The following is an 18,929-nucleotide window of genomic DNA, read 5'->3' on the forward strand; positions in this document are numbered from 1 at the left end:
TTTTGGAAGTATGATATTACATGTTTTGGTCAGTATGATATTACAGGTTTTGGACAGTATGATATTACAGGTTTTGGTCAGTATGATATTGCAGGTTTTGGTAGTATGATATTACATGTTTTGGTCAGTATGATATTACAGGTTTTGGTAGTATGATATTACATGTTTTGGTCAGTATGATATTACAGGTTTTGGTAGTATGATGGTATTCAAGCCAAGCATTTATGCAGAAATATTTACATTATGTACACTTGGACCCATTGACGAAAATGACGTTAATTTTTGCATAACATAGGTGACCTCGTCACTGCGTATTGATACACTGCAATGACGTAACACACGGCGTACCTGGTCCACGTCCGCTGTGAAACAGCCATCTATGTTGTGTTGTTATGCTAATGTGATTAACATTAAACATATTAAGCTTGATTGTAAAGCTTAAATAAGGTGCGAAAAGTAAATGATAACATACGACTCTTTGTTTTGTTGTCATACTGTTACATTTTCCAGCGAAAACACGCTATTCTCTCAACTGCGTGGTCCCAATGTATACATAACGCGACTCGTGGAACATGTCCAGAAAGCCAATATTGTTATATTGTTAGGTCATGAATGTTGAAAATAAATTTCTTTCCTGAATTAATTCGTTCGTGTCAATGTTTATTTAAAAAATTTCAGCATTAATGCGTTAATATATAATCATCATTTCAGTACTTATATCAAGGTTCAGGTATTATTTCAGTAATAAACCATTATAATGTAGGTAACACAACTACGATTAATTATCGGGATCACACAAACAAGCATGACCAAACCCACTACGTACTTTTATAAACAACTAGGATATGTATTATTAATAATTACTTGGGATGACGAGGTCAATGATGCAAACTCGTTTTGTATTATAATACATGGTTTGCTTCAGAGTGTCGGACAGTGATAAACCAGGAAGATTCGCGAGTCAGTCGTTACTTTAAAGTATAAACTTTTCCAGCTGTATAATTAATGTTATATGCACATACAAGGAAATTACCGCGGGCCTCAATTAATATATGTGTATGCATAAAAGTCAATTATGCAGACGTTTAGCGTAATTGAATCAAATAAACTCCATGGTAATTTCTTTAAGTGTGAAATACATTTGACAACTACTAAACCAAAGTTTGCCCTTACTGTAAACTAATATCTAACTAATGAGTATATTGCTACTGTCGTGATGAAGTCATGACGTACTTAGCTTCGACGGAACACTAGCACATGATCACGTGGGCTGTCTACCACCAATCACACTGTGTATCTTACGGCCAGACATGCATTTATCAGAGTGACCGTTTTACGTTCGAGGACGTAGGTGTTAAGTAATGGCAGGCTGAGGAAGAACATCATGGACGATTCTTGGTAAGCGACACGGCGCAATGTTGCTGTTTCAAAGTTTGCTGTTTGGCTGTGTAGCTCTTCTTCACATTGCATCTGGCGCTGGATCCCTCTCTCATGTTTTCAAAAGGGTAAAAAAATCTCCGGTAAGTATTTAAGATGTATTTATGTTACGAGCAAAACTTACGTAGGTGGAGGGCGGGAGAAAGGTGTTTTAGTAGAAAGCTAAAATTAAGACGCATTTCATGTGTGTATCTGGTGGCAGTACGCCAGTGAGTAAACTGCTTGATGAATGTGTTAGTTCACCTTCGGCCACACTCTGAGACACCTAAATTTACACCGTTGTTAAAGACGCAATTCTAATTTACACAAATGTTGTAGACGTACATCTTTTGTAAGACAAGTGCAAAATGAAGTCCTTGGGATCTGTACCAGAACATTGGAGGAAGCTTGTAATCAACCACCATTCCAATCATAAACTTGATTGTGGCCATCATCATTCTCCTTAATCATTAAGATATGAACGTGTATACCTATAGGTGAATATTGCTCATAAGCTGAAACGAAAAAAAATTAAGTGATTAACAAAATACAATGTGTCTGTTCATGATATGTTTGTCTTGGAAGGTGTTGAAAAGTTACAAAATACTTCTGTATTATATCGTTGAGTTTTAAAAAGTAAACCAAAGCAAACAAAACACAAAAGAAAATATTTACGAAACAAAACAAGTAAGACAAAGAAAATAACAGATTACTACCTTATTTTCTGATGTGTTCATTGGTGACCTAGCACACGATGTAGCAACCAGTCGAACAGTTCCTCACTCTTGTGGGTAAATGATGAGTAATGCTTTATATATACCAAACATCACACCAAATATAACGTTAGGGCCTTCCAATACACCGAAACAGACGGCATGTACATGGACCACTCAATCATATTGTATCTATAAATGTATTCACTGCCATGCAGTTTCCATTTGTTGGTATTTAAACTATGCATAGTGTAAAATAGTATCATAACGTACGGACTATTTTCTTATTGAAAAACAATGTGCAACCACTTTGGTTAATTAACATTTTCATCGATACAATTTTAATCATTTTATTAAAACATTCTAACAATGTTAGTCTACACCGGCGGCTATTTTGTTATAGGTTTCGTTTAACGGTTTATATTGATGTGCACTGAAAAGAAACCTAAAAGAAGCATTGATTTTTTTTCCTATAATGTATAGTTGGTTAATATTCCTAAACTGTACACACAGTTATAAACACGAAGAGATGTTCCTGCAACATAGAATTTCAAGCAATGTAAAATAAATTACACCTTCATATACATTTTTTTTTTATCAAAAGCAAAGAATAATTCATCCGCACCACAAACTGCGGACAGTACCTCTAAACAATGTAGTACATCGATTTTGTTCATCTCTTTACAAACTGTATCACATTTACCTACAACGTTACGTCTATGGACACCGTACTAGCACAAGTCATTTGACTTGTGTGACCACTAGATTTCCTGTTTTCGATTTTTTTAACGAGAAACTGTGAGTAGAAAAAAATCAGTTCAATTAAGTTTTATTTCATTTTGAACCCAAGTAAGGTTACCTAGTGAGGAACTCAAATCGCGCAAAAGTTTTGGTTCTCCAAGCTTCTTTCGTGTTGATTTCGTATTCGCGATACATTAAAAATGAATGCATAAAAACAATGATTCCCGAGATAACTTTCAAGGTTTTTAAAACGGTATATGTTTTATCCAATACTCCAGAATCTCCTCCTTAGTATTGTATCAATCATTTATTGTAATGTTAATCTTTAAAGCTATAGTCATATGTCGACGAGAGTCTAACGCGGCAGTATTGAAAAAATAAATAAAGATACGAGATGAAAAGAAGAGTTCCAACATCTTTCGTTGGGGAAGCTGATGCTTTTATCCATATTTTGTTTTTGTTTCTTAGTTCCCGCTACAAATTAAAAAAAAATGAAAACAAAGAATAAAACACCCAATTCCACAGAGGGCCCAATATTAGTCACCTACTACATTAATATGCGATAAATTTATCAGGTATATCCCTATCCTGAACAGAGCAGGTATCCAATTAATTGATCAACTTAGCAAATAAAAGTATTAATAAGTACAACACTGGGTTGTTCTGTAAAAGTTGAAACACCCTCAACACTTATATCATTTGCAACATTTAAGAAGTCATGGACAACAGTATAATAACAAAAACAGTGAACGGACAACAGTATAATAACAAAAACAGTGAACGGACAACAGTGCAATTCAATGCAACATGACATAAAATCAACAAAGACCACCTAAACGTCACGACAAGAAGAAACCAGGGATTATTTCCGGTGCCTCATGTTGTACCAGGTGCCTGCTTTTTAATGTATTGCCCGCATTCTCAGATTATCATAAATATAATCTATCATTTCTTTGTGATGATCAACACGAGAGTAGGGTTATTATGATATTCATTATTGCCGAGTGCTAAACGTCAGATATCGTATCCTGTGATTCAAATTGCCCTGTCTGTATCACAATATTCATCATTGTAAAACACAATATGTATACGAAATAGTGAACCCAATACACAGTGTTATTATGACGGATGCATGAAATGTTACACAAATGATGACGCGACATTGTTAAACACCGCAATTATGACGTTTCCAGCATAATGTGAGCTATTTTAACTTAACTTGACAAACAATGGATTGTAAATCTGAGTTTAGGACACCTTAGAAAAATGTGTTTATTCATGGTAAACACTGAAATATACTAACTACAATCAGGACATGATACAAACCATACATATTATCCGCCTATCCATGTACCTAGCTGTATAGGACACTCTCACATCCAATCAAACAATGTGTCACATCTAACATTTCAACACGTAGAAACAAGGCTCTGGCAGAGTGAATCAAGGGCGAGGGACTCAGTAATATTGATATAATGATAGGCAAACCTTTACATAATCGCTTATCAAAGACTCAACCTATGTAATTATATTTTGTCTTTATCTTTGAGTTAGGATTTGTGATCTGATATTTACCTTAAAGTCCGTTTCTGATATCATTTAAAGGTATACAACTCAACATACCAGTAAGCAGCATGTCGTGGAGTGATTATTGATATTTATCTTATTCCTCCTACATATCTTATTTCCTTAATTTAAAAAAAAAAAAAAAAACGCGAATTACAAATTGCATAATAAGGTACAGTTCAACAAATACAGTTTTGTTCGTCCTTGCTGCTGTATATTTGACTACTACAGTGGCACATGTATAATGTTATATTTTATAATGTTGACCATGTGCCATTTACAAAGATGCAATGTATTCGTGTGTCATGTTGTATACATTATAAGGTGAATTTATGTCCCTGAAGCAGGGACGAACCCCTGACATTTAGTCTACAGTGTACACTTAAAATATTAAAGCTGCATGTGCACAGGTCTTATTAAAAATGATTTTGTATGCAGATGGCCTAAAGTCACAGCTGATTTAGAGACATTCAATGTTTGCTGTCTCCAAGTCGAATTGCAGGACCTGGTAACGACTGTGCAAACGTTTAAATATGTGAGTTGTTTTGATAGCCCTTTCCATAGGGCGTTCAATCACACAATTCAGGTCCGATACAGAACGCTGTATTTTAAGGCGGATAATGTCTGCAAAACAACTTGTTCTGTCAAATTTTCACAATTGAAATATGAGCTTTTACTGTGAAAATATTGTTGGTTATTTTTTTCAATTGTGACATATAGCATAGTTTTGTTATTGTCAATCGTTCGACCAATCAGAGAACAGGATTAATTGTAAAATCAGTAGTTATAATGATATTAAACATTACAGGTTCTCATATACCGCTTTATCACAACCTAGTTCGTAGGTCGTCTCAAAGCGGTTCACAAATTTACAAAATCCGTGGTTATAGGGTCAATATCTTTCTCAACTCCCGTGGAGCATACAGCCGATGCTGCCATTTCGGATCTCATAGCTAGCATTCGACAATTCTAGCACTGTCTAAACACTCATTTACAGCTGATTAGACTGGCACAAGCGAAGTAAAGTATCTTGTTCATAAATACAACACCGTGCTGTGACGTGACTCGAACCTGCAACCATTCGGTCACGAGCCTGGCGTCGCTAGATTACCGTGCCTCCGTGTATCTAAATAGTTATCACCATATCCGAATGACGTCATGTTTGACAATAAGGATGTGGACCATTTTGACACGGCTACGCAATTTTCTGTTTCCATCAAGCAAGAATTGTGTTACAAAAATGTTGTCTATTTTCTAGCTAGGTACATTATTGTGTTATATACCATATCTGCAACTGTTAATGCAGTGAGTTGAAAGTACAGTGTACCGTTCTTACCGTTCCATATCAAAATGAAGCCTCATCTTTGATTATCACATGACATTATGAAGATATATTATTGTGTACATCAGTGAAGATTGAGTCTTTACTTAATCAATGTCTTGTTTATATTCCACTCATGGAATGTAACAAAACAGAGAGCCTAATGTGCATTGCAACCTTCACGCTTCCTTCACGAGAAGGTTGTTGTGGTGTTTAGGTTAAAGTAACTGATATTACTTGGCCAGAGAATATAAATGGTGTATATCTCGGAGATCCTGAATTCGACGCCTAGATATGGCACTGGTCTTGATAATCACTGAAAGTCGTTATTTACATTGGATGTAAGGTACCAGCGTAATGAGTGCTTCGTATCATGTCAGCTTGTGTGTTTATATTAATGTTCAAGATATAGACTTCCTATTGTTTTTGTGCTTGTCACCATTGTAAAGTACTAGCCGCTTCCTACCGACTGTGCTAGGGAATCCTTCTCCTCAGCTCATGCGTTAGAGTATAAAACTAGTAAACGAGAGGTCCCTACGTGGTCGCCAATATAACAGAAGTCATGTTTTTCCCAGTGCGTCCACAAGGAGTCGAACCTGAGCAATCTAGATTACTAGCCTTATGCTCTACCGAATGAGCTATAGAAAAAATCTTCCTAGTCGAGTTGGTAGGAAGCGGTTAGTATTTTGCCACGGTGGTATACTCCCCCGCCAGGAGGGAACTCTTGCAAGTATTATATATAAAATGTGTCGGGTGTTAACAAGGTGTCTTCATATATGTGTAAACATTACAAAGTCTTATACAAATTAACTTGTATATATTAATATACAATGTGTCAAATCGTACTTGTCAGTGATGTCGTGAGCACCTGATCATGCTTACCATTGTATGTCCCTGACCTATTAAATGTTTATGGAGATAAAGCTGTAAAATAGAATCATTAGGACAAATAATCATTTCGAAGTAAAACAAAAACGAAATAACTTGGTAGTAGGCCTAAATGCGTGTGTTATTGTCGTTTATTAGATTTTTGTTTTATTTCAGGTATCTCGGTTCCCTGCATCGGAGCGCGCAAGCTACCATGGAGGCGATTTAGGGTTCAATCTGGGATCAGTTGAGGTATATTGAAAATGTAGTGAGCTTGCATTGACAATAGATGTGATGGCTATAGCCAGGTGTCATAGTACACACGCTGTATGTTTTAAATGTTTCGATTTAAGGACCCCGTCCCATAGTAAACAATGGTACTAATCGTTGGAATCTGTATTATCCGACACAATTACAGATTTGATAAATCATGTCTTAAAAGAAAGACATGCCTTGCGGGACCTGAGCAAAAAAAAAAAAAAAAAAAAAAAAAAAAAAAAAAAAATTNTCTGAGTATAAATAATTACATCATGGTTAGATGAGGATTCGAACCTTGGTCCTCAGATGATCGCTACGCTGTCGTTCTTATGAACCGACTAACCTGGTCAACGGAAGTATCTTGTAAACTGTAGGAGAGGTTACTTCTTAGCGAAAACATACATTAATGTCACTTTTCATGATCCAGATATTGAGGTCAATTTCAATGTGCCATCAGTAGAACACCTAACATACATTCCCACCTGCTATCTTCTTTTTAATTCCTAGATTAGTATCAGCATAACAATGAGTTTTTCACCTTGTTTGCTTTACATTTTCTCTAGTTTCTATCATTAACATTCAGGTTCCTGTAATTATTTATTTTCTTGATGTCTCTTGTTACCATAAAACAAATTTAGGAATAAGACATTTCCATATATACTCGAACATTAAAAAACCTGTTGGAGAAAGAGTGTATCTCTTCAGATATATGATCTTTATTTTAATACATATCAAACAAAAAAAGTCTATTGTTGTAAGGGAATTTAACATTTATCTTTATCTTGGTCGTCAAATACTTTTGTGATATTTTCTGTTTTGTATAACTCATACATTAGACGAGTTCATCATTTTCTATTATACATTACTCATACGTTAAACGATTTTATATTTTTTGTTGTACATCACTCATACGTTTGACGATTTCATGTTTTCTGTTTTACATTACTCATACCTTCGACGATTTCATTATTTTCTGTTTTACATTAATCATAAGTTAGATGATTTATGTATTCTGTTATACATTACTCGTACGTTATATGAGTTACTGTTTTCTGTATCTCATTACTCAAACGTTAAACGAGTTCGTGTTTTCTGTTTTACATTACTCATACGTTAGACGATGTCATGTATTCTGTTGTACATTACTCATACGTTTGTCGATTTCTTTTTTTCTGTTTTATATTACTCGTACGTTAGACGATTTTATTATTTTCTATTTTACATTACCCATACGTTAGAGGGTTTCATGTTTTCTGTTTAAATTACCCATGCTTTAGACGGGCTCATGGCTTCTGTTGTATATCAACCATACGTCAGACGATTTCTTTTTTCTGTTTTACATTACCCATACGTAAGATGAGGTACTGTTTTTTCTGTATCTCATTACTCATACGTCAGACGATTTCATGTTTTCTGCTTTATATCAATCATACATAAAATAATTGTATGTTTTCTGTTGTACATAACCCATACGTTATATGAGGTAATGTTTTCTGTATCTCATTACTCAAACGTTAGACGATTTCATGTATTCTGTTGTACATTACTCATTCGTTAGACTATTTCATGTTTTCTGTTTTACATTACGCATACTAAGATGATTTTATGTTTCCGCTTGTACATCAATCATCCGTTAGACGATTTCATGTTTTCTGTTGTTTATCAATTTTACGTTAGACGAGTTCATGTTTTCTGTTTACATTACTCATACGTTAGACGATTTCATGTTTTCTGTTGTACATCAATTTTCCGTTAGACGAGTTCATGTTTTCTGTTTTACATTACTCACACGTTAGACGATTTCATGTTTTCTGTTGTACATCAATTTTGCGTTAGACGAGTTCATGTTTTCTGTTTTACATTACTCACACGTTAGACGATTTCATGTTTTCTGTTGTACATCAATTTTCCGTTAGACGAGTTCATGTTTTCTGTTTTACATTACTCATACGTTATATGAGTTACTGTTTTCTGTATCTCATTACTCAAACGTTAGACGATTTCGTGTTTTCTGTTTTACATTACTCATACGTTAGACGAGTTCTTGTTTTCTGTTTTAAATTACTCATACGTTATATGAGTTACTGTTTTCTGTATCTCATTACTCAAACGTTAGACGATTTCGTGTTTTCTGTTTTACATTACTCACACGTTAGACGATTTCATGTTTTCTGTTGTACATCAATTTTACGTTAGACGAGGTCATGTTTTCTGGTTTGCATTACTCATACGTTAGACGGTTTTATTATTTTCTGTTGTACATTACCCATACGTTAGACGATTTCATGTTTTCTGTTGTACATCAATTTTGCGTTAGACGAGTTCATGTTTTCTGTTTTACATTACTCACACGTTAGACGATTTCATGTTTTCTGTTGTACATTACTCAAACGTTATATGAGTTACTGTTTTCTGTTGTACATTACTCACACGTTATATGAGTTACTGTTTTCTATATCTCATTACTCAAATGCTAGACGATCTCATGTTGTCTGTTTTACATCAATCTTACGTTATACGATTTCATGTTTTCTGTTTTACATTAGTAATACGTTAGACGATTTCATGTTTTCTGTTGTTCCTTACTCATACGTTAGTCGATTTCTTGTTTTCTGTTTTACATTACATATACTTAGACGATTTTATGTTTTCGTTTGTACATCAAACATCCGTTAGACGATTTCATGTTTTCTGTTGTACATCAATTTTGCGTTAGACGAGTTCATGTTTTCTGTTTTACATTACTCATACGTTATATGAGTTACTGTTTTCTGTATCTCATTACTCAAACGTTAGACGATTTCGTGTTTTCTGTTTTACATTACTCACACGTTAGACGATTTCATGTTTTCTGTTGTACATTACTCAAACGTTATATGAGTTACTGTTTTCTGTTGTACATTACTCACACGTTATATGAGTTACTGTTTTCTGTATCTCATTACTCAAACGTTAGACGATTTCGTGTTTTCTGTTTTACATTACTCATACGTTAGACGATTTCATGTTTTCTGTTGTACATTACTCATACGTTAGACGAATTCATATATTCTGATTTACATTACCCATACGTTAGACGAGTTCATATTTTCTGTTTTAAATTACTCATACGTTAGACGATTTTATTATTTTCTGTTGTACATTACCCATACGTTAGATGATTCATGTATTCTGTTGTACATTACTCACACGTTATATGAGTTAATGTTTTCTGTTTTACATTACTCATACGTTAGACGATTTCATTTTTGTTTTGTTTTACATTACTCACACGTTAGATGGTTTTATGTTTTCTGTTTTACCTTACTCATACATTAGACGATTTCATTATTTTCTGTTTTACATTACCCATACGTTAGATGGTTTCATGTTTTCTTTTTTACCTTACTCATACGTTAGACGATTTCCTTATTTTCTGTTTTACATTACCCAATCGTTAGATGGTTTTGTTTTCTGTTACACATTACTCATACGTTATATGAGTTACTGTTTTCTGTATCTCATTACCCATACGTTAGACGATTTTATGTATTCTGTTGTACATTACTCATACGTCAGACGATTTCATGTTTTCTGATTTATATCAATCATACATAAAATAATTTCATGTTTTCTGTTGTGCATTACCCAAACGTAGGACGATTTCCTGTTTTCTGTTGTAAATTACTCAAACGTTAGACGATCTCATGTTGTCTGTTGTACATTACTCATACGTTAGACGATTTTATTATTTTCTGTTGTACATTACTCATACGTCAGACGATTTCATGTATTCTGTTGTACATTACTCATACGTCAGACGATTTCATTATTTTCTGTTCTACATTACCCATACGTCAGACGTTTTCATGTATTCTGTTGTACATTACCCATACATACGATTTCATGTTTTCTGTTGCACATTACTCAAACGTTAGACGATTTCCTGTTTTCTGTTGTAAATTACTCAAACGTTAGACGATTTAATGTTTTCTGTTATACTTTATCCATACGTTAGACGGTTTCATGTATTCTGTTGAACATTACTCAAACGTTAGACGATTTCATGTATTATTTTGTACATTACTCATACGTCAGACGAGTTCATGTTTTCTGTTGCACATCAGTCATACGTTAGACGATTTTATTATTTTCTGTTTTACATTACCCATACGTTAGACGAGTTCATGTTTTCTGTTTTACATTACTCATACGTTAGACGAGTTCTTGTTTTCTGTTTTAAATTACTCATACGTCAGACGAGTTCATGTTATCTGTTGCACATCAGCCATACGTTAGACGATTTCGTGTTTTCTGTTTTACACCACTCATACGTTAGACGAATTAATTATTTTCTGTTGTACATTACTTATACGTTAGACGATTTCGTTATTTCCTGTTTTACATTACCCAATCGTTAGATGGTTTTGTTTTCTGTTACACATCAGTCATACGGTAGACGATTTCAAGTTTGGGTTGTACATTTACCATACGGCAGACGAGTTCATGTTATCTGTTGCACATCAGTCATTTCATGTATTCTGTTGAACATTACTCAAACGTTAAACGATTTCGTGTTTTCTGTTTTACCTAACTCATACATTAGACGATTTCATTATTTTTTGTTTTACATTACCCATACATACGATTTCATGTTTTCTGTTGTGCATTACTCATACGTTTGTCGAGTTCTTTTTTTCTGTTTTAAATTACTCATACGTTAGCCGAGTTCTTGTTTTCTGTTTTACATTCCCCATACGTAAGATGAGTTCCTGTTTTCTGTATCTCATCACTCATACGTCAGACGATTTCCTGTTTTCTGTTGTACATTACTTATACGTCAGACGATTTCTTTTTTCTGTTTTACATTATTACCCATACATACGATTTCATGTTTTCTGATTTATATCAATCTCATACGTTAGACGAATTAATTATTTTCTGTTGTACATTACTCCTACGTCAGACGAGCTCATGTTTTCTGTTTACCTTACTCATACGTTAGCCGAGTTCTTGTTTTCTGTTTTAAATTACTCATACGTCAGACCAGTTCATGTTTTCTGTTGCACATCAGCCATACGTTAGACGATTTTATTATTTTCTGTTGTACATTACCGATACGTTAGATGATTCATGTATTCTGTTGTTCATTACTCATACGTCAGACCAGTTCATGTTTTCTGTTACACATCAGTCATACGGTAGACGATTTCAAGTTTGGGTTGTACATTTACCATACGTCAGACGATCTCATGTTGTCTGTTGTACGTTACTCATACGTTAGACGAATTAATTATTTTCTGTTGTACATCAATTTTACGTTAGACGAGTTCTTGTTTTCTGTTTTACCTTACTCATACATCAGACGATTTCTTGTTTTCTGATCTATATCAATCATACATAAAATAATTTCATGTTTTGTTTCATGTATTCTGTTGTGCATTCCCCATACATACGATTTCATGTTTTCTGTTACACATCAGTCATACGTTATACGATTTAATGTTTTCTGTTATATTTTATCCATACGTTAGACGGTTTCATTTTTTTTTTTTTTTTACATTACCCACACGTTAGATGGTTTCACGTTTTCTGTTTTACCTAACTCATACATTAGACGATTTCATTATTCCCTGTTTTACATTACCCATACGGGAGACGCTTTCATGTTGATTGTTATACTTTACCCGTACTTTAGACGATTTAATGGTTTCTGTTATACATTCCCCATACGTAAGATGAGGTACTGTTTCTTCTGTATCTCATTACCCATACGTTAGACGATGTCATGTATTCTGCTGTACATTACTCATACCTCAGTCGAGTTCATGTTTTCTGTTACACATCAGTCATACGGTAGACGATTTCAAGTTTGTGTTCTACATTTACCATACGTCAGACGAGGTCATGTTTTCTGTTGCGCATCAGTCATACGTTATACGATTTAATGTTTTATGTTATACATTACCCATAGGGTAGACGCTTTCATGTTTAGTTTTACATTACCCATACGCAAGATGAGGTACTGTTTTTTCTGCATCTCATTACTCATACGACAGACGATTTCATGTTTTCTGTCGCACATTACTCAAACGTTATATGAGTTACTATTTTCTGTTTTTCATTACTCATACGTCAGACCAGTTCATGTTTTCTGTTTTTCCTTACTCATACATTAGACGATTTCATTTTTTTTTTTTTTTCATTTCCCACAAATTAGATGGCTTCATGTTTTCTGTTTTACCTAACTCATACATTAGACGATTTCATTTTTTTTTTTTTTTTTTTCCTCTTTGTTAGGAGGTTTTTTTTTTTTTTTCCTCTTTGTTAGGAGGTTTTTTTTTTTTCTGTTTTAAATTACTCATACGTTAGACGATTTAATGTTTTCTGTTATACATTACCCATACGGTAGACGATTTCAAGTTTGTGTTGTACATTTACCATACGTCAGACGAGTTCATGTTTTCTGTTGCACATCAGTCATACGTTAGACGATTTAATGTTTTCTGTTATACATTACCCATACGGTAGACGCTTTCATGTTTATTGTTATACTTTACCCATATGTTAGACGTTTTCATGTTTTCTATTTCGCTTTAGGCAACTCTTAGTCAGGTTACAATATTGTCTTGTATTCAGTTATCATTGTTATTATTAAAACTATCTATCTTACGAGAGACAGACACGAGGACCAATCAAAATAAACCCCGTCTCTCATTTTGTTTGGTAAGAAGAAACTTATTTACAAATTATTTCTCCAGCACGAGGAAAATCATGGGCAGAAATATTACGTGATAATAACTATGTTATTATTAGAACGTCATAAAACAGTGTGACGTTGCATTTTGGTACGTACAAAGTGCAGGTGAAGACCACGAGCTTTACATTAACCAATAAGCCACTTCCGTATAGACAACGTTGATCTTCAACGCTATAAGACTGAAAGTTGGAAAACTGATAGTAATGATGAAAACTTGTATCTCAATCAATATGTTGATGAAAATAACAGGCCATGTGATTCCGTAGGTTCAAAGACCTTCCTTGTAGCATTTGACTTTTGTTTGTTACACCATATTATAATAAAGAAATCAAAATTAATAACATACACGTAGGCCCATCAGAAGCTTACACTGAAATACAAAATGTACTTTATTCAAACAAAAGGCTTTAATTATCAAGTGGAAACACAGCTTACCATATCTGACAAAGAACATGGGCTGTAATAACGAACCGGAAACTAAAGCAAATTGAAAATATGCAAATATGTTCAAAGTACGTATATTAATAAAGAGTTGTTGGCATGTTTTGGACATTAATCCAAATAGCATCAAGGTTTGGTACAACATATACAGCAAGGTTACACTTGTTAATTTTAAATTTGCATTTTAATATATAACGTAGAAAAAAATATCAATGCGGTAAACATTGTATTCAGTGGTTTTCTTTAATTAAACAATGCTTTGTAAATAAATGCAAGAGAAAATTAACCTTATATATCACGTATTTCGTATCTTCATTTCAGCACATTTACAAATATTAATAAAGACGCTTACGTAAATGTAGGCAAGCATTCTTACTGTGTCTGTATACTTTATTTGTATACAGGCCCAACCCAGTGGAGACAAAACGCTGACTGGAGCTGGCGAGACGGGATCGGGGGCTAAACGTAAAGGATCAAAGATGAGTAAGGCAGAAGTTACAAATTATATCGGGGTCTTAAAGAAAAAGTTCGAGGTTTTAGGAATATCGTTAGATAATTATTTCACGAATAATAATGATATACCGACGATTCCGCCGACGGATGAAGACGACTGCCTGACAACTGAACCAGAAAAGGTTGAGAAACCCGCATCAAACATCCAAGCCATACTTGCACGACTCAGGGAGTTTATAACTATCGACAGTCCGTTAGCCCACCCAATGAGCGCAGGTGAGAATCTGTGAATCTACACATTTGTGCACCAATATGTTTTGTACATCAATATAGTATTGATGCTTTGGTATTCCTACACCAATTTTGAATATGCAGCACACGTCTCAGTGTAAATAGTATAACAGCACGAAACAAAAGCATTTTTTTCTGTTGGCAACAATCTGCATTACTAATGTTTTTGTTTAGCATGGTCTGTTGACGTAAGTTTTAAGAAATTACATCGGATGTGTAGATTCAACGATTCTTATCAAACTGCATATACATTGCAATCTTTTATATATGAGTAATACGATTAATTCCCAATTAAAAAAGTTGTCAGGCAGCACAATTGAAAATATCATCAATGTTAACACCATATGCATGATCTAAGGTGTATACTCTATGCGACTGTTATTTATTGCAGATATTCCACAAGCTAGTGACCAGGCCGCTGCAGACAATCTATCAGAAATGGATAAATTAAAACTTGAAGTACTCAAGTTCTTCCAGAACAACCCGTCGGTAGAAGACATGTTCAAGGAAGACGGTACATATTAAAATTTTCTTTATCTGAAATTTCATGAAGATACAGTTTATGTGAAATAAAAACGCCTTTTCAATTTATTTTGAAAGAAAATGATCAACGAATATTGCCATTGCGTGCATGGCCCTTTTCAGATCTTGCAGCTATATTACAAATACTGAGGTAGCACTATAAAGTCGGAAATGACCATAGCTGTTGATAGGAAGTTAAACAATACTAAACCAAATCAAACGTTACAAATACCCTCAGAATATAGGTTCAAATATTTCCAGGTTCAAACTAACACAGCTATAACGAAAAGAAAGTGTTCTATACATTAAATTGATTTATCATTTTCTTTTAGAGTCTGCTGCTAAGGTTGATGCTACATTAGCAGGTAAATATTACACGCGTTGAATTAAGATATAACATAACAAACATATTGTTTTGCACTGTTAACTGTTTTGAGGAGAGTTCAGCTACTTCGGGATGCATGAAGTGCACCAATATTTTAGAAAATATTTACTTATCGCACCATCTTTAACGCTGATCTGAACTTATTTGAGTACCTGCCTCCGTTATTCCATTCCGCAGCGCTTTGGGAGATTGCTTATCTTGATCTGGCCCGCTGTATTTTGCCACGCCTGTTGTGTGCATACATGTTGCTACCTGTGACACAATTAGTAAATCTATCTCCTCCAAATTCTCAGGTCAGGAAACAGAAAGTAAGGACAATGCCGACAGCATGTCTACCCCTACACCAGATATCGTAATGTCCAGCTTGGCAGGTGAGACAGGTGAGACAGGTGAGACAGGTTATGAGATACGTGCTGCCAACCCAAACGAGGTCGCACAAGATTACGCTTACTTTGAAGCTCCATCTCGATATAGGCACAAAAGAAGACGGTACAAAGCAAGGCGTCGAAAATCCAGAGCAAGGTCAACCGTGGTCTACAAGTCAAGGTCGAAAACTGTGTACAAAGTCAACAAGTCCTCAAGGCCTCGTCAACAGGAGAGGCCGTCACCTAGGTCTAGGAAACGTAATTCCAGCAGACGAAGGATAAGAAAGAATAGGTTGAGTGAGTGCTTTATATACGTTAAATAGTTTAGAGATATGGCATATACATCCAATGTTTGAACATGTATTCTCCTGTGGTGTCATGTTAATATGCAAGTCTAATTATGAATAGTTAAACATAATGAAATACTTAACATATATTTGATAGTCATTTTATCGTCTTTATGATATCAATATTGATCACGAAAATCAATATATTGACCAAACTATTAAACAATTACTATAAATTTAACCCATTTTAATTTCATTTTCAACATATTCTATTGACTTTGTATATGTCAATTTGATTGGACATCAGGCTAGGCCCGTTTAAGTCCTAGTTTAACCCATATAAAATAGATATTCATTTTAAATTGATGATAAACCTGATATGTTAGCATTTAAATCTTGAACATTTTTTTTCCGGTTTTAACGTAGGGACAAATAGAAGAATTAAAGGTAAGAGAAACAAACCTAAAGGGAAAACGAAGGAAAAAGAAACGAAAGAAAAGGAAACGAAGGAAAAAGAAACGAAAGAAAAGGAAACGAAAGAAAATGAAACTAAGAAGAAGCAATGCCTAACCAAGAAAGAAAAGGCTAAGGCCAAGGACAGTTCAAATAGCGACGAGAGCAAGGACGAAGAGACCAATGACAGTAACAAGAACAATGTAAAGACTGACAGTAGCAGAAGTGAGAGTATTAGTATAAGCAGTGAAGATAGTAGTAGTAGTAGCAGTAGTGAAGAAGACGATAAAGCTGCCAGTCAAAGAAGACCTCCTCCTAAGTTTCGTCGACAATATCGATACTATGAAAAATATTTGCAATATCACGAGAAATATCTCAAATACAAACTGAAATACATACAATGTTATAGATCCTCAAAACGAAACAAGAATAAGTCACCAAAATTAGATGACGATGGCGAGGACGATGACGACGAAGATGTAAATGGAAAAGGAAATGACGACACTGACATTAGAAAGTGGCGGGCCTCTAAATCAAGTAATAATAAAAAGGACAGTACCAAGGATGATGATGAGGGTAATAGTAACAAGACGGGTAGTAGGAAAGATGACACCGACGACGACAACAAAGACTTGTACGACTATTCCGACGAGAACGATATGGGGTATGATGATTACCTATTCCATACCGATTATGGTGGCATGGACTTTGACTATGGCGATGAAAGCGGATATTCGGATGAAAGTAGCCAGGACTATAGTAGCAGTGAAGAAGAGGAAAGCGGCGCCGACGTAAGTAAGGAATCTGATTCAGGAGAAGAATTGTCATCGAAAAGTGAGGAGAATATTAGTAAAGAGGATGATGATGATGATATTGATGATGATGACGCTTCCAGTAAAAGTACAGATGAGGAGTCGGATCACAGTGACGTTTAAGATTCCGGAAACTGTCGATATTTTCTTAAATTTTAGATCACCAAAATCTTAGCGTGTTTTCAAAGTTACACTCTGTCATCGACCCACTGCGTTCAGTTTCTATAGCATGAAGGAAAGAAGAGAGAACACCCTGGACGGCAAATACAAGCGTTAAGGTTACACGTCTCAGTTGTCCACAGTTACACTCTGAAATGATTCAATGTACTGTATTTGCTTTAAAATATTTTGACTACGTAAAATGTTATATCAACATTTCCCAAGCTAAATCTAGGCTATGTATCTTCGTGTTTTAGCCAGGGTACGCATTGTTCCATTGGTCCGCAGTCGGGAGGTCATTTGCGACGCTCTAGTAGCCCTTTCGCTTAACCGATACTTAGATCGGTTTGACATTTATTAAAATCTTGAAGTAACTGATAGTGATCTTTTCTTATTCATCGACATTATCTCATAAGCGGCATGCATTGTACTATTATCGACAACTTAAAAAAAAATGTTGTTTTTATCAAAAGGAGAGGCATGATATGGTTTACAGCTTTGTAGTATTCAAGAGGTATGGCACTTTGAATGAACAATTGTAAATAAACACGTATAACATATAGATCATATACCTGTATACACACCCAGGTTAAAATGATATATAATATAACTTAGTTATTGGCAGTTTCTGATAATATTCTTACACCCCAAGATGTAAACGCATGTAAGTACGATGTATTGCGTTATAAACTCGTTAAATGATTAACGGTAACGTTGTAAATTGTTTGTTTCTCATCTAGTCTAAAACTAAATTTGACCTCAAAACGCCGCAGATTCCTCTTGGCAGCTTAATGACACTGAAGGACACCCTAACCGTCTATGATATCCTGGAGGCGAAAACAGATTATCCTTAACAAATATCAGTACATATACGACATGGAATTAGGAATGGTGAATAAGAAGGACAATTGAATTTGTTTATTTTGTTTCTTGGTTTTTGTATCGCTTAACGGCCTATCACAAATATGAGTCATTTAGGGCGAATTAACACCGTGGAAATAGACATTCACAAAAACGAACATATCAAACTAAAACAAAATAGGTGAGATCATGAAAAGGCAATTAAAATACACCAGTGGCCAACGAATTGGTTATACAATACATAATATGTTATCGTAAAATTTAATGGAATGTAAATAG

At 34.6% G+C, this 18,929-nt stretch overlaps 1 protein-coding gene across 2 annotated transcripts; it reads left to right on the forward strand.

Annotated features, from left to right (window-relative positions):
- Window positions 1-1,204: 1,204 nt before the first annotated feature.
- Window positions 1,205-18,169, forward strand: LOC110463475 (protein starmaker-like). Of its 2 annotated transcripts, none has more exons than XM_021518092.1 (7): window positions 1,205-1,520; window positions 6,802-6,876; window positions 14,467-14,791; window positions 15,198-15,320; window positions 15,661-15,693; window positions 16,007-16,375; window positions 16,792-18,169. In XM_021518092.1, exons 1-7 carry the CDS (start codon window positions 1,416-1,418, stop codon window positions 17,751-17,753), a joined length of 1,992 nt encoding a protein of 663 aa, XP_021373767.1. In that variant the 5' UTR covers window positions 1,205-1,415; the 3' UTR covers window positions 17,754-18,169. The 2 variants fall into 2 exon arrangements, with proteins under 2 accessions (XP_021373767.1, XP_021373768.1); XM_021518093.1 differs by having other exon boundaries at window positions 1,210-1,520; window positions 14,467-14,545.
- The last annotated feature ends 760 nt before the right edge of the window (window positions 18,170-18,929 follow it).

The sequence above is a fragment of the Mizuhopecten yessoensis genome, unplaced genomic scaffold, assembly GCF_002113885.1.
Source record: "Mizuhopecten yessoensis strain PY_sf001 unplaced genomic scaffold, ASM211388v2 scaffold10911, whole genome shotgun sequence".
In the NCBI taxonomy this organism is placed as follows: Eukaryota; Metazoa; Mollusca; class Bivalvia; order Pectinida; family Pectinidae; genus Mizuhopecten; species Mizuhopecten yessoensis.

What these genes read in the sequence shown, in the direction of transcription:
- LOC110463475 (XM_021518092.1), top strand. Translation starts at nt 1,416, where the DNA reads ATGTTGCTGTTTCAAAGTTTGCTGTTTGGCTGTGTAGCTCTTCTTCAC. An exon ending in TCAATCTGGGATCAGTTGAG is followed by an intron (nt 6,877 to 14,466) that starts GTATATTGAAAA and finishes ATTTGTATACAG; the next exon opens with GCCCAACCCAGTGGAGACAA. An exon ending in GATAAGAAAGAATAGGTTGA is followed by an intron (nt 16,376 to 16,791) that starts GTGAGTGCTTTA and finishes GTTTTAACGTAG; the next exon opens with GGACAAATAGAAGAATTAAA.